Genomic DNA, 14027 nt, shown 5'->3' on the forward strand with positions numbered 1-14027 from the left:
GGGAGAAACACAGAAAACACCTCAGACAAGTAAATCCATTACAGAGCACACACACACTTAAAGCAATTTTTAGTACCTCCAGTTGGCCAGACTGCATGTTTTTTTAGACTGGAGCACCTGCAGGAAACCCACACAGACACAGGGAGAACATTGCACACACATTTCACACAAAAGGCCACTGTGGAATTGAACCCAGACACATCTTCCTATAAGACAGTGCTACTTACTGTACCACCCTGCAGTTATTCTTGGTTTTGGTAAACAGTAAGGCATGCCAAAGCAGTTGGTATTTTATAGTGGCATCAGTCAATCAACATTGTTTATGCAGTAAGGCATGTGACACGCAACTTAGGTCACTGGCTCAGATTTATTTAAGTCACAAAATGTGTCTCAAAACAAGAAAGTTATTTTAATACCTTTATGTGTGGATCCAATAGTCTGGTGTGGCAGTAGGTTTTTATACCAGCTAGGTATAAAAACCTACCCACAGCAGCTATTTGCTGTGTCATAACAATCTGAAGTAATGAAAAGTGGTCACTTTACAGGGTAGGTTCTTTGCAACTGTCATGCAACTAATGTACACTTCAGCCTTCACACTCCACACATTTAAATACAAAGGTAGTGTCAGTGGGTTTGTGAGGCAAATTCTTTTTTTCTCCCAATCTAGTTGAATCCAATTACCTGATTGCATTATGCTTCCTCTCTACTGATGTTGATCTCCACCCTGACTGAGGAGAGCTGTGACTAACACATGCCCCCTTCAACATGTGTGCAGTAGCCGACTGCATCTTTTTACTTGCACAGGGGATGAGTTCATATGTGGATCAGCTTTGTGTACGCCACACCCTGATCACATTATCCCTCGCCTCTGTGCAGGTGCCATCAATCAGCCAGCAGTGGTCGTAATTGCATCAGTTATAAGGAATCCCCTCTGGCACCCTGCCCTTGAACAGACAATCGTAGTTCATGTAGGTGACCAGCCTGGTGAGGCAAATGATTCTGAAGTGATTCTGATCACTACACCCTTACCCCTCTGAAGGGTACACCTTCTAGAGTGAGGCTCATACTAAGCAAGACTGAAAAAAACAGCCATTTAATTTTTTTAACAATGTATTTATAAGCATTTACTAGTTGCTGTTTTTCATTTGGGTAGCGAAGTCTGAATCAGTTCAAAATACTGGTTCCAAGGGCCCTTTAAAGTAAATAGTTTTCTTCACTTTAGATCAGAACGGCTCTGTAAGTGACTGCTGTCAACGGTTCCACTTGCAAGTTCTCTCCATTGGGCTAATCACTTGGAAATGGACTGTAGCTGCAGATCAGGTAATAAATATCACATTTAATAATAACATAGTAATAATTTTTGCCTTTAAAAGCCTTGGAGATGTGTTTCAAATAGCTTTTTTTTAAAACCCACTTCAGAGAAACCACTTTTAAGTCTTCACTACATATGGTGTACCCTTTAAGGTTTAGGGGTTAGTTAAGACAATTTCATAATGGACCACAGCCCATAACCAACTGACTAAACAGAGTAAAATCGGGTGTAGTACAATTATCTACTTTGCTGGGATCAAAATGTGCAGCCAAATTGTCCCTTTGTGGATTACACTAACACTGGTGTAGCGTTGTTCTTGGACCAAGATACTCATCTATTTACCAAATCTAATATGTTTGCTTTGTCGTCATCCCAGCCAATTTATTAACTCATCATTTTCTTTATCCTGAAGTGACTCAAAGGTCACACAAGATCTTTAGACATACTGACAAGGTTATGTGGCTTACTTCTTTAACCACAGTTAATGAATCAGAACCATGTTTCTAACCACAGTGATTTTCATGGATGGCTTTAGCGTAAATGTGTGCACACTATTTATGGAAGGTCTGAAATTGGAGGACATGCTGCTCTCCAGAGCAAACATTCCGGTGGACCAGCTATTTGCTGCTGTGTTTTTAATTTATGGCATGTTATTGCTTGTCTGGTTTTGGCTGTTCTTTTAGTCTTGTTTGGTAGTTTGGTTTGGCATTGCTGGAATAATTGAACCTAGAGAAACACCCTCATAAGCTGTTTCACTAATTACACTGTGGTAACTACAGTAAGGCCAATAAGAAAATAAATCTGGCCTGCCAACAGGTGCTGCAAGAGCGGCTAAAGGCAATAATGACTTTAAAAGAAGCTAAAGCAAACAGCTTAAATAAATAAAAGTTTTTTTTTCCCTTTACACTGGCACGGTGGGTAGCACTGTACAGCAAAGTCTTGGGTTCAATTCCCAGGTGGAGTGGTCCAGGTCCTTTTTGTGTGGAGTTTGCATGTTCTCCCCGTGTCTGTGTGACCTTCCTCCGGCAGCTCCGGTTTCCCCACACAGTCCAAAGACATGCAAGTGAGGTGAATTGGAGATACAAAATTGTCCATGACAATTGTGTTTGACAATCATCTTGAACTGATGAATCTTGTGTAACCACCTTTAGACCCTTTAAATTATTAAACCTCTGAAATATTAAAGTCTTCAACCTAAATTAAAGTAGTTAACCTCTTTAAAAAGTCTTAAATCCTTTATGTTCCATAAGACCATGACCCATTAGCACCAATGCTAAATTGCTCCTGAAGACCATTGAAGACATAAAGCATCAAATTGCAATTCGGAGCCAGAAATTTGCATGTGTAAGCTGCTCTGGGATCTAATTATATTACTCACTAAGCACATCACAAGTTTACATGCAATATACTACAGTACAGGTGACTGAGTTTCACCTTATTTTACCAATAGGTGCTATAAGCCTAGTTAACCCTGCCTGCTGACAGATTTTAAACCAGTAAAAAAAACAGTAGTGTCATTCATTCATTGTCTGTTTTACCACCGCTTTATCATTTTCAGAATCATGGATGGTCCAGTTCACTGGGTGAAAGGCAGGAAACACCCTGGACAGGTCGCCAGTCCATCACAGGGCACACAGACACACACACACACACACATATGTAGAAGGATTTTTTTTAGTATCTCCAATTAACCTGACAGCATGTCTTTGGTCTGTGAGAGGAAACCGTAGCACCTGGAGGAAACCCACACAGAAAAGGGAAGAACATGCAAAACCCAAACAGAAAGGACCAGGACTGCACCACCTGCTGTGAGGCGACAGTGCTACCGACTGAGCGTGTATCAGTAATTATCTGGCGTCTATACAGACACGATTGGCTGTGTCTGAGGGCATGACTGAACAATGTAGCCACTGGGAGGTGCACCTGTCAGTGCACTCTTAGTGCCGGTCCCAAGTCCAGATAAAAAAGGAGGATTGTGTCTGAAGATGCAGTACAAAAGTGAGGTATGCAAATTAGGTATGCGGACCAGAATGATCCACTGTGGTGACCCCTAAAAAGACAGAAGCTGCCAAAGTAATTTTATACACACCCTAGAACATCCAAAAAACATATAACAAAACACATATAATATAACAAAAAACTATCCTTTTTGACCTGTTGTACACTGAAAACAGTTCAAGACAAGCTATTTAATATTTGAAGTGAGGAACTTTATTGATTTTCATATTTATACATAAACGCCTACATGTGTACATATGCACCTAATACAAATTTTATGGCTGTAAATAAAAATCCAAGGAACTGAGGACGTTTTTGTTCTCACTTAAAACACTTTAGCTGCTCAAAAATTCAAGCTCTCAGTTGTCTCATTTACTAACAGACATGTTTCCAGATTCTCTTAATCTTTTAATAATTTTAAATACTGTAGATGGTAGAAATCTTGAAAATCATGATTCCTAAACTGTTAAAGTATTCTCACACTTAACTTCAAACCATTTTAACTTGTAAACAACTGAGACTTAGTTAATGCTCCTTTTATACTCCATTATTCACCAGTTTATCGGTGGAATGTTCCAGAAACCTTACATAAATCTCATTAGTGCACTTTAATGGTACAGAAAGTGGTCATTACTTGTGCGTGTGTTATGTAAACAATGTCTGTCCACTGTCAATGTTAAAATAAGCTAGATATAAGACGAAAAATATCCAATAACATTGCAGCTCAGCATGAGTCTTGCAAGTGTTATAATTATTTTTGCAAGGAATGTGGAATGTTCCAGAAACCTTAAATACACTGATTAGGCATAACATTATGACCACCTTCCTAGTATTGTGTTGGTTCCCCTTTTGCTGTCAAAACAGCCGTGACCCGTGGAGGCATGGACTCCACTAGACCCCTGAAAGTGTGCTGTTGTATCTGGCACCAAGATGTTAGCAGCAGATCCTTTATCTCCTGTAAGTTGTGAGGTGGGGCCTCCATGGATCGAACTTGTTTGTCCAGCACATCCCACAGATGCTCGATTGGATTGAGATCTGGGGAATTTGGAGGCCAAGTCAACACCTCAAACTCGTTGTTGTGCTCCTCAAACCATTCCTGAACCATTTTTGCTTTGTGGCAGGGCGCATTATCCTGCTGAAAGAGGCCACAGCCATCAGGGAATACCGTTTCCATGAAAGGGTGGACATGGTCTGTAACCATGCTGAGGTAGGTGGTACGTGTCAAAGTAACACATGGATGGCATGACCCAAGGCAGAACATTGCCCAAAGCATCAGACTGCAGACCAGGAACACCCCACAAGAGCTGCAGTTTTGGAGATGCTCTGAGCCATTCGGCTAGCCATCACCAAAATTTTTCTGCACATCAACTTTGAGGATATAATGTTCACTTGCTGCCTTATATATTCCACCCACTAACAGGTGCCATGATAAAGAGATAATCAGTGTTATTCACTTCACCTGTCAGTGGTCATAATGTTATGCCTGGTCGGTGTATATTTAATTAGTGCACTTCTGGTACAACGGTACAAAACAAAACTCCCCGAAAGCTCTTAAATGCGCCTGTTTTAAATAGAAACATGCTAATTCTGCTGTCACAAACACTTTGTCTCACAAACCACATTATGTAATCAGAATCAACCACCCAAGAGGCTTTAACCATTTTAAATCTATTGAGTTCAAAGGTACAGCTTTTTAAACCACAGTAACACATGCTCGGAGATGTTGATTGTTGTAGAGTGTTATTAAATGAATAATCCGTCATGGATGATGAAAACAATTGTTGATTTTAAGTACTTGCATTTAATTACGTTTCTTTGAAGTATCAAAACATAATTAATTAAACATGACAAAATCTAAACATGACTAAACAGTCTGAACTAGTAGCTGAAAAGCCCGTGTTGCATGAATTCTGATGGAATTATATAACATGACAGGATTAAAGGTAGCTTAAGCAGGAGGGGAATTTCAACCTCCCGCTTTTGATTACAAACCATTTTAACGATTAAACAACTAGCCATGGCACTTTCAACACTGGCTTGTACTACACTAATACTGTTCAGACCTGCTCATGACAGATTTGTTAGAAGGTTTGCTGTTCATGTCACGTTCTGTATTTCTCACTCGTTACTGAACAGGATGATAGACTAATAACATCACCTCATTGGTTAGTGTGATTATTATTGTTTCTTATGGATACTACACTCGTTGATCTACTTCTTTTCTGTATCTGTTACCCTGTAGTGTAATGCAGTGGTATTTTTTTAATACATATTTTGCAATGCTTCATTATATATCAGGAGGCCACATGATCATCTCAGAGCTCGCTGGATTCTTTGTGAAGGCACCACACCAGAGTCTGACCAACCCCTGTCATGGATATAACTTTGTAGCCCAGCTTCTCCAGCTTGTCCAGGACTATTCGAGGTGATTCATCCACGTGGTATTCTGAACTGCAACACACACACACACACAGATTTACATTTACACATTATTTAAGTGACCAACAATCTAAACCACAAAATATTATTCATTTATTCATCCATCCATTCATTCATTTATTCATTCCAGAATATGGGCGGCACAGTGAGTAGCACTGTCACCTCACAGCAAGAAGTTCCTGGGTTCAATTCCTAGGTGGAGCGGCCTGGGTCCTTTCTGTGTGGAGTTTGCATGTTCTCTCCGTGTCTGTGTGGGTTTTCTCCAGGTTAATTGAAGATGCAAAATTGTCTTTAACTGTATTTGACATCAAACTTGAACTGATGAATCTTGTGTAACCAGTAATTACATGTTCTGTCATGAATGTAACCAAAGTGTGTAAAACATGACATTACAAACCCTAATAAATAAATACATTCCAGAATCCACCCTGTAAATCTGGGCTTAATATAGAAATCAGTCCTAGACAGGGGACCAGACATCAAAGGGCAACACTACTCACATATACACTCACATTAAATTATAATTAAATGCAGTCAATCCTACTTCTGCATCTGCTCAATGGTAGTGAGACTGGAGTAACCAAATGATGATTACAATTCTTTAGGCTTCTTCAGTTTCATTGTAGTACACTCTATTCATTCATTCATCCTAATCAGGGTGCTGATGGGTTCAGAGACTAGTCGCTAATTACACCCAGTGGCAGTTCAGAGAAGCGCAATCATATTCATGGAAGTGACAGGGAACTAGGGTACCCAGAGGATGGGTTGAGACCATGCAAATTTCCCTAAAGACAGTAAGCAAAGGAAAGGTTTTAACTCAGGTCCTCAGAATCCAGAAGCTTTCTCTTTGTGTAATAAAGTTGTACATGAAATGTATTAATTCAGTGGTGGACTGTGTTAAGTAACAATGGTTTTCTGAAGTACTTCCAAGCCCATGTGGCAATATTTATCACTGTAGCATTTATCACTCATGCAATGCCGACTATGAGCTCAAAGGCAATCTACATTAAACAGTGGTTTTCCACTTTGTCCTACAGAGATCTCTGCAGATACCGTGAATCTTTTTACAATATTGTAAACAATGGTAAAAGACTAAAATATTTGCAATCTTGCATTGAGAATTGTTTTTTTTAAACTGACTGGCAATTCTTTCATGAAGTTTGGTGATTTACTCACCTGTTGCCAATTTACCTGCTTATTTTGGAACACTGACTTGAATAGTTATTTTTATTTTGGAGTGTTTTGCAGGCATCAAATTCTAAATGTGTTTCTATTAACAAAATACAATAAAGATTGAAGAGAATTTACACATTCTTCTTTTTACTGCATTTCACAAAAAGTCCCAACTTTTTTGGAAATAGGGTTTGTATGTAAATTAAATGATATGCTTTCAAGATTGGTAAAGACTGTTGCCAGAAGAAAAGGTTTGACAACTCTGGATCACTGGAGCAACTCCAGTGGCCTGCACCAGAGCGCTAACCTCAACCCATTAAACACCTTGGGGATAAACTGAAACACTGATTACAAGTTAGACCCTCTCGTTAAACATCAGTGTGCCTCATTTAACAAATGCTTGTTTGTGTAAATTGGCACATATTCCTATAGACACTTTCCAAATTCTTACAGAAAGCCTACGATTGGGGGTTGTTATACCCACAACTAAGGGACCAACTCCATATTCATTCTTATGGTTTTGGAATTGGATGTCCAAAAGTTTATGGTCTGTTGTCAACATACTTTTGACCATTTAGTGTAAACAGACATTCATCCAATCTTCAATCAGGGAGGTGTACAACCCATTTAAGTCCATGAAAACCTCTAAACTGGTAAGAATTATGCTTGGTCTGTAGTTAGATTATTTTAAAATCGATCAAATTGTCATTGACAAAAAGCGTAACAAAACTGCACCATAAATAAAGCTAAACTCAGAATCTTTTGACAGTTCTGGCTGTAGGCTAACTTAAACATGGCAGTATTGCTAACTACCTCGCCAAGATGCTGAAGAATCAGAAATAGTTTCCAGGCCTATCGTAGTCACAGCGGTAAAATTCGCCAAAACGAGTTGCTGCTTTTTTTCACACTAAGTAGTTCCCCCACGATAAGCAGGACTATTGTAATGCCATTTGTGTGCTTTTTTCTCTTTTTTTAAATGTGTGGTTGCGAATTATTACACATTGGAAACACCTGTCATACTTTGTAATTGTTTAAAAAAAGAGCCATAAAATTTGTCCTTGTTAGATAGATAACATAGCGAAACATAAAAGATTAAATAATACCACCCCAAATCAGAAAAAGTTGGGACAGCATGGAAAATGCTAATAATAAAAAACAGACAGGATGAACCTGAGATATTTCATGTTTTATCTGCTCAACTTAATTTTATTTATTAATAAACATCCATTCCTGCATTTCAGGTCTGCAACACATTCCAAAAAAAGTTGGGACAGTAAAGCATTTACCACTTTGTAATGTTGCCATTCCTTTTCACCACACTTAAAAGACGTTTTGGCACCGAGGAGACCAAGTGATTTAGTGTTTCAGCTTTTATTTTGTCGTTTTTTCCGTTTCAAAATTCTCCACACATTCTCTATTGGGGACAGGTCAGGACTGCAGGCAGGCCAGTCCAGTACCCGTACCCTCTTCTTCCACAGCCATGCCTTTGTAATGTGTGCAGCATGTGGTTTTGCATTGTCTTGTTGAAAAATGCATGGACCTCCCTGGAAAAGATGACGTCTTGAAGGCAGCATATGTTGCTCTGAGATCTCAATGTACTTTTCTGCATTAATGCTGCATCGCAGAAGTGTAAATGACCTTTGCCAAGGGCACTGACACAGCCCCATACCATGACAGACCCTGGCTTTTGGACTTGTTGCTGATAACAGTCTGGATGGTCCTTTTCGTATTTGGTCCGGAGCACACGGCATCCATTTTTTCCAAAAAATGCCCCCGTCCCAACTTTTTTTGAAATGTGTTGCAGGCTTGAAATGCAGAAATGAAGGTATATTAACAAATTAAATGAAGTTGAGCAGACAAAACATGAAATATCTCAGGTTCAAACTGTCTGCAATCAAATAAAAGTCGAAGTAAATGGAAGGAACACTGCATTTTTATTTTATTTGCATTTTCCATACTGTCCCAACTTTTTCTGATTTGACGCTGTAAGTAGATGAACTTTGGCGCTGTCATTCACTAAAACCTAGGTTTGTGAAAAAAGGATGAATAAGGACTTCATTCAGGTCTCTGTTAAAGAGCTTAGGTTTTCTAGAAAGCTAGCGAACAGATAATCAATAACAGAGAAGTACATTCACTGCACTTGTACAGTTATACATAAGAACATATTTTGGGTCGCAGTGAAGCAATAACGCCGTGTTAGCACCATAAAAATGCAAGATTGGAGCCAATAAAGTGCTACTTTATGCCAAACTATCCAGCAGTAGAGCTGGCACAGTGTGATGAACATTTGTGTGTTTTTAGTTAAGCTGAAAATTCTAGGAACTGAAGGAACTGTGTGTTTTTCTCACCATATACTATTAGCAATGATCACAAGCCAGAAAAAAGTCATTATTGGACAATGTTAGCAAGTTTTTAAGGTTTTGTGGTAATAATCAGCTCTAAGGTTCTAAGCAGCTCACATACATTTGTTTCAGGTAGGTTTCTGGAGGGAAGACCAATAGATGTGGTTGAATAGGTCTTTTTGGTAGATTATATCAGATAATATCAGATTGCTCAAGGGCCCAACAGTGGCAACCTGACACTAGTGGGGCTTGAACCATTTTTAGTTTACGATTACTAGTCCAGTACCTTAACCACTAGGCTACAACTGCCTGTGGACTACAATCTTTGTAGGGCTGAGATACTCCAGAAACCGAGCCTAACACTACCATGTTATGTGTAATATTTTTAAACTCTCACAAGTTGTTGCCCAGAATGGTAGTTTTCTTTGCTCCCAGATAGTTCATGATGGCAGGATCTGAATGCTGGTCACCAACCATGGTGGGCCCGGTTTCCTGAAAATACACACAAATTGTCCATTATTACTCTGCTCAGTGTCCTTTGTAACCACATGTACGTTCGGTTATTTAAAAGAAGCAAACAGCTGAATGTACTCTGATGAAGAGTTTTTCAATAATCCTTATTAATTATCTGTATTAAATAACTTTAAACTATGAAGCAACTGAATGAGATGTTTTAAGTCCCCCTTTGCAGCTATACCAGTCTGTACTATTCTGGTAAGCCTTTACACAAGATTTCTGTTCACTATTAGTCAAAAAAAAAAAAAGTTGGGACAGTAAAGCATTTACCACTTTGTAATGTTGCCATTCCTTTTCACCACACTTTTGGCACCGAGGATACCAAGTGATTTAGTGTTTCAGATTTAATTTTGTCTCATTCTTCCTGCAAACACGTCTTAAGATGTGCAACAGTACAGGGTCGTCGTTGTCGCATTTTTTGTATCAATATTCTCCACTGTGGACAGGTAAGGACTGCAGGCAGGCCAGTCCAGTACCCGTACCCTCTTCTTCCGCAGCCATGCCTTTGTAATGTGTGCAGCATGTGGTTTTGCATCGTCTTATTGAAAAATGCATGAACGTCCCTGGAAAAGATGACGTCTTGAAGGCAGCATATGTTGCTTTAAGATGTAAGATCATTCATGACAGGAACGGTAGTTACTCATTACACAATGTTTATCAGTTCACAAGGTTATATCAAACACAGTCATGGACAATTTTGTATCTCCAATTCACCACACTTGCAATTCTTTGGACTGTGGGAGGAACCGGACCGCCCCACCTGGGGATCAAACCCAGGACTTTGTTGCTGTGAGGCGACAGTGCTACCCACTTAGCCACCGTGCCGCCCGCTCTAAGATCTGAATGTACTTTTCTGCATTAATGCTGCCATCACAGAAGTGTAAATGACCCTTGCCAAGGGCACTGACACAGCCCCATATCATGACAGACCCTGGATTTTGGACTTGTTGCTGATATATTTCAATCATTTTCTCACACATTTGTTGACAAACTGGAGATCCTCTGATCACCTTTGCTCATCAAAGACTCAGCCTTTCCTGGATGCTGCTTTTGTACCAAACCATGATTACAGTCACCTGTTGACATCACATCATTATTTAGTTTTTTCACCTCATTACTAGACTTAAATTGCCCCTGTCCCAACTTTTTTGGAATGTGTTGCAGGCCTGAAATGCAGGAATGGACAAATGAAATGAAAATATTAACAAATATTAACAAATGAAATGAAGTTGAGCAGATAAAACATGAAATATCTTGGGTTTAAACTGTCTGCAATCAAATAAAAGTCAAAGTTCTGATTTGGGGTTGTACATTATTGACATTATTATATAATATAGTGGTAGTGGTAGTTATATCATTAGTAAGTAAAGCAGAGTAAAAGTTTACAGGTAGTGGTAGTTATATCATTAGTAAGTAAAGCAGAGTAAAAGTTTACAGGTAGTGGTAGTTATATCATTAGTAAGTAAAGCAGAGTAAAAGTTTACAGGTAGTGGTAGTTATATCATTAGTAAGTAAAGCAGAGTAAAAGTTTACAGGTAGTGGTAGTTATATCATTAGTAAGTTAAGCAGAGTAAAAGTTTACAGGTAGTGGTAGTTATATCATTAGTAAGTAAAGCAGAGCAAAAGTTTACAGGTAGTGGTAGTTATATCATTAGTAAGTAAAGCAGAGTAAAAGTTTACAGGTAGTGGTAGTTATATCATTAGTAAGTAAAGCAGAGTAAAAGTTTACAGGTAGTGGTAGTTATATCATTAGTAAGTAAAGCAGAGTAAAAGTTTACAGGTAGTGGTAGTTATATCATTAGTAAGTAAAGCAGAGTAAAAGTTTACAGGTAGTGGTAGTTATATCATTAGTAAGTAAAGCAGAGTAAAAGTTTACAGGTAGTGGTCGTTATATCATTAGTTAGTTAAGCAGAGTAAAAGTTTATAGGTAGTGGTAGTTATATCATTAGTAAGTAAAGCAGAGTAAAAGTTAACAGGTAGTGGTAGTTATATCATTAGTTAAGCAGAGTAAAAGTTAACAGGTAGTGGTAGTTATATCATTAGTTAGTTAAGCAGAGTAAAAGTTTACAGGTAGTGGTAGTTATATCATTAGTAAGTAAAGCAGAGTAAAAGTTTACAGGTAGTGGTAGTTATATCATTAGTAAGTAAAGCAGAGTAAAAGTTAACAGGTAGTGGTAGTTATATCATTAGTTAAGCAGAGTAAAAGTTAACAGGTAGTGGTAGTTATATCATTAGTTAGTTAAGCAGAGTAAAAGTTTACAGGTAGTGGTAGTTATATCATTAGTAAGTAAAGCAGAGTAAAAGTTAACAGGTAGTGGTAGTTATATCATTAGTAAGTAAAGCAGAGTAAAAGTTTACAGGTAGTGGTAGTTATATCATTAGTAAGTAAAGCAGAGTAAAAGTTTACAGGTAGTGGTAGTTATATCATTAGTAAGTAAAGCAGGATAAAAGCTACTATTACAGGTAGTGGTAGTTATATCATTAGTAAGTAAAACAGAGTAAAAGTTTACAGGTAGTGGTAGTTATATCATTAGTAAGTAAAGCAGTGTAAAAGTTCACTATTACAGGTAGTGGTAGTTATATCATTAGTAAGTAAAGCAGAGTAAAAGTTTACAGGTAGTGGTAGTTATATCATTAGTAAGTAAAGCAGAGTAAAAGTTTACAGGTAGTGGTAGTTATATCATTAGTAAGTAAAGCAGAGTAAAAGTTTACAGGTAGTGGTAGTTATATCATTAGTAAGTTAAGCAGAGTAAAAGTTTACAGGTAGTGGTAGTTATATCATTAGTAAGTTAAGCAGAGTCAAAGTTTACAGGTAGTGGTAGTTATATCATTAGTAAGTAAAGCAGAGTAAAAGTTTACAGGTAGTGGTAGTTACATCATTAGTAAGTTAAGCAGAGTAAAAGTTTACAGGTAGTGGTAGTTATATCATTAGTGAGTAAAGCAGAGTAAAAGTTTACAGGTAGTGGTAGTTATATCATTAGTAAGTAAAGCAGAGTAAAAGTTTACAGGTAGTGGTAGTTATATCATTAGTAAGTTAAGCAGAGTAAAAGTTTACAGGTAGTGGTAGTTATATCATTAGTAAGTAAAGCAGAGTAAAAGTTTACAGGTAGTGGTAGTTATATCATTAGTAAGTTAAGCAGAGTAAAAGTTTACAGGTAGTGGTAGTTAGTTACATCATTAGTTACTGAAGCTGGACTCCACTTGCACTAATACTATAGTAAATCTATAATGCTATAATCCTCTAACACACATGTCTGCGCTCATTTCTATCATATTTATATGCTGAATAAAACACCCACCAGGCGGATCTGAGTGCTGATGAGAATGTAAGGCATTCCAGCAGTAGTTCCAGCAGATCTGGATAAAACAGCTCCTGGATGAAAACAAGTCCCCCACACACCGCTCTGCAGAATCAATCACGCTCCTGTCTGTCACGTTTCTATCGCGGCGGAATGCGGAAACAACACCCACTGTATCTGACCAATCACAGCGCTCGGATCAGTCCCGGACCGCTTCCTACAGGACGGAAGGTAAACTGCATACTAGATAGAAGCGTCAGCTACCTGGCGTGTTTGTACACCAGTGTACTGCAAATATCACCAGTATGTACTGAAACTTAATGCTATTATTCGTAGCTGCATGCATTATATAATGCAGTATGAGGGAATTCATATTTGAAAAAGACGTTGAGTTTCAAGGTATTTTTCCTATAAGGATGTATGGGAAACCTGTTAATGTGTTCCATGGTCCTTTGCAACTGCATATATTTTAGGCTTAGGTAAAATAATGGGGTTGTTTTTGACACTATAATATAATATAAAAACACAAATACAATAAAAAACAGTTAAAAATCTATAAAAAATACAATGAAACATGCATGCTACCTTTTCTTTTTATTGTTTCCTTATGCTTCTTAATCATGGAGATGCTTGATCTTGGAATACAGTATCCCTTAGCAACTTCATGAAAGGCGCATTCACGTGAGAAGCAGCAAAACCACTTTTGCTCTGTCTGCCGTTATTTCCTATGAAGTGTGGCGGAGCACAAATCTTAATGTAACTTATTGTACTAAAACAAAGAGCGAGGAATTTCATTAGTGGAGAGAACTCATGAGCAGTAATAATTAAGAGATGTTTAATGTTTCTATGTCGTTCTTTTAATACATTAAGTCACATCACGCTTTTTATTTTACGATAAGCGTTTTAGACTCTCCTCAGAACCCCGAGCTATAACACAAGTTTAAAAGT

At 38.1% G+C, this 14027-nt stretch overlaps 1 protein-coding gene across 1 annotated transcript; it reads right to left on the reverse strand.

Annotated features, from left to right (window-relative positions):
- Nucleotides 1-5088: 5088 nt before the first annotated feature.
- On the reverse strand, nt 5089-13209 carry gchfr (GTP cyclohydrolase I feedback regulator). Its single transcript, XM_063007136.1, has 3 exons — nt 13080-13209; nt 9662-9756; nt 5089-5761 (listed from the first exon to the last, which is right to left on the reverse strand). The coding sequence occupies exons 1-3, from the start codon at nt 13113-13115 to the stop codon at nt 5626-5628; spliced, it is 267 nt and encodes an 88-aa protein (XP_062863206.1). The 5' UTR covers nt 13116-13209; the 3' UTR covers nt 5089-5625.
- Between the last annotated feature and the right edge of the window lie 818 nt (nt 13210-14027).

The sequence above is a fragment of the Trichomycterus rosablanca genome, chromosome 13 (assembly GCF_030014385.1).
Source record: "Trichomycterus rosablanca isolate fTriRos1 chromosome 13, fTriRos1.hap1, whole genome shotgun sequence".
NCBI lineage: Eukaryota > Metazoa > Chordata > Actinopteri > Siluriformes > Trichomycteridae > Trichomycterus > Trichomycterus rosablanca.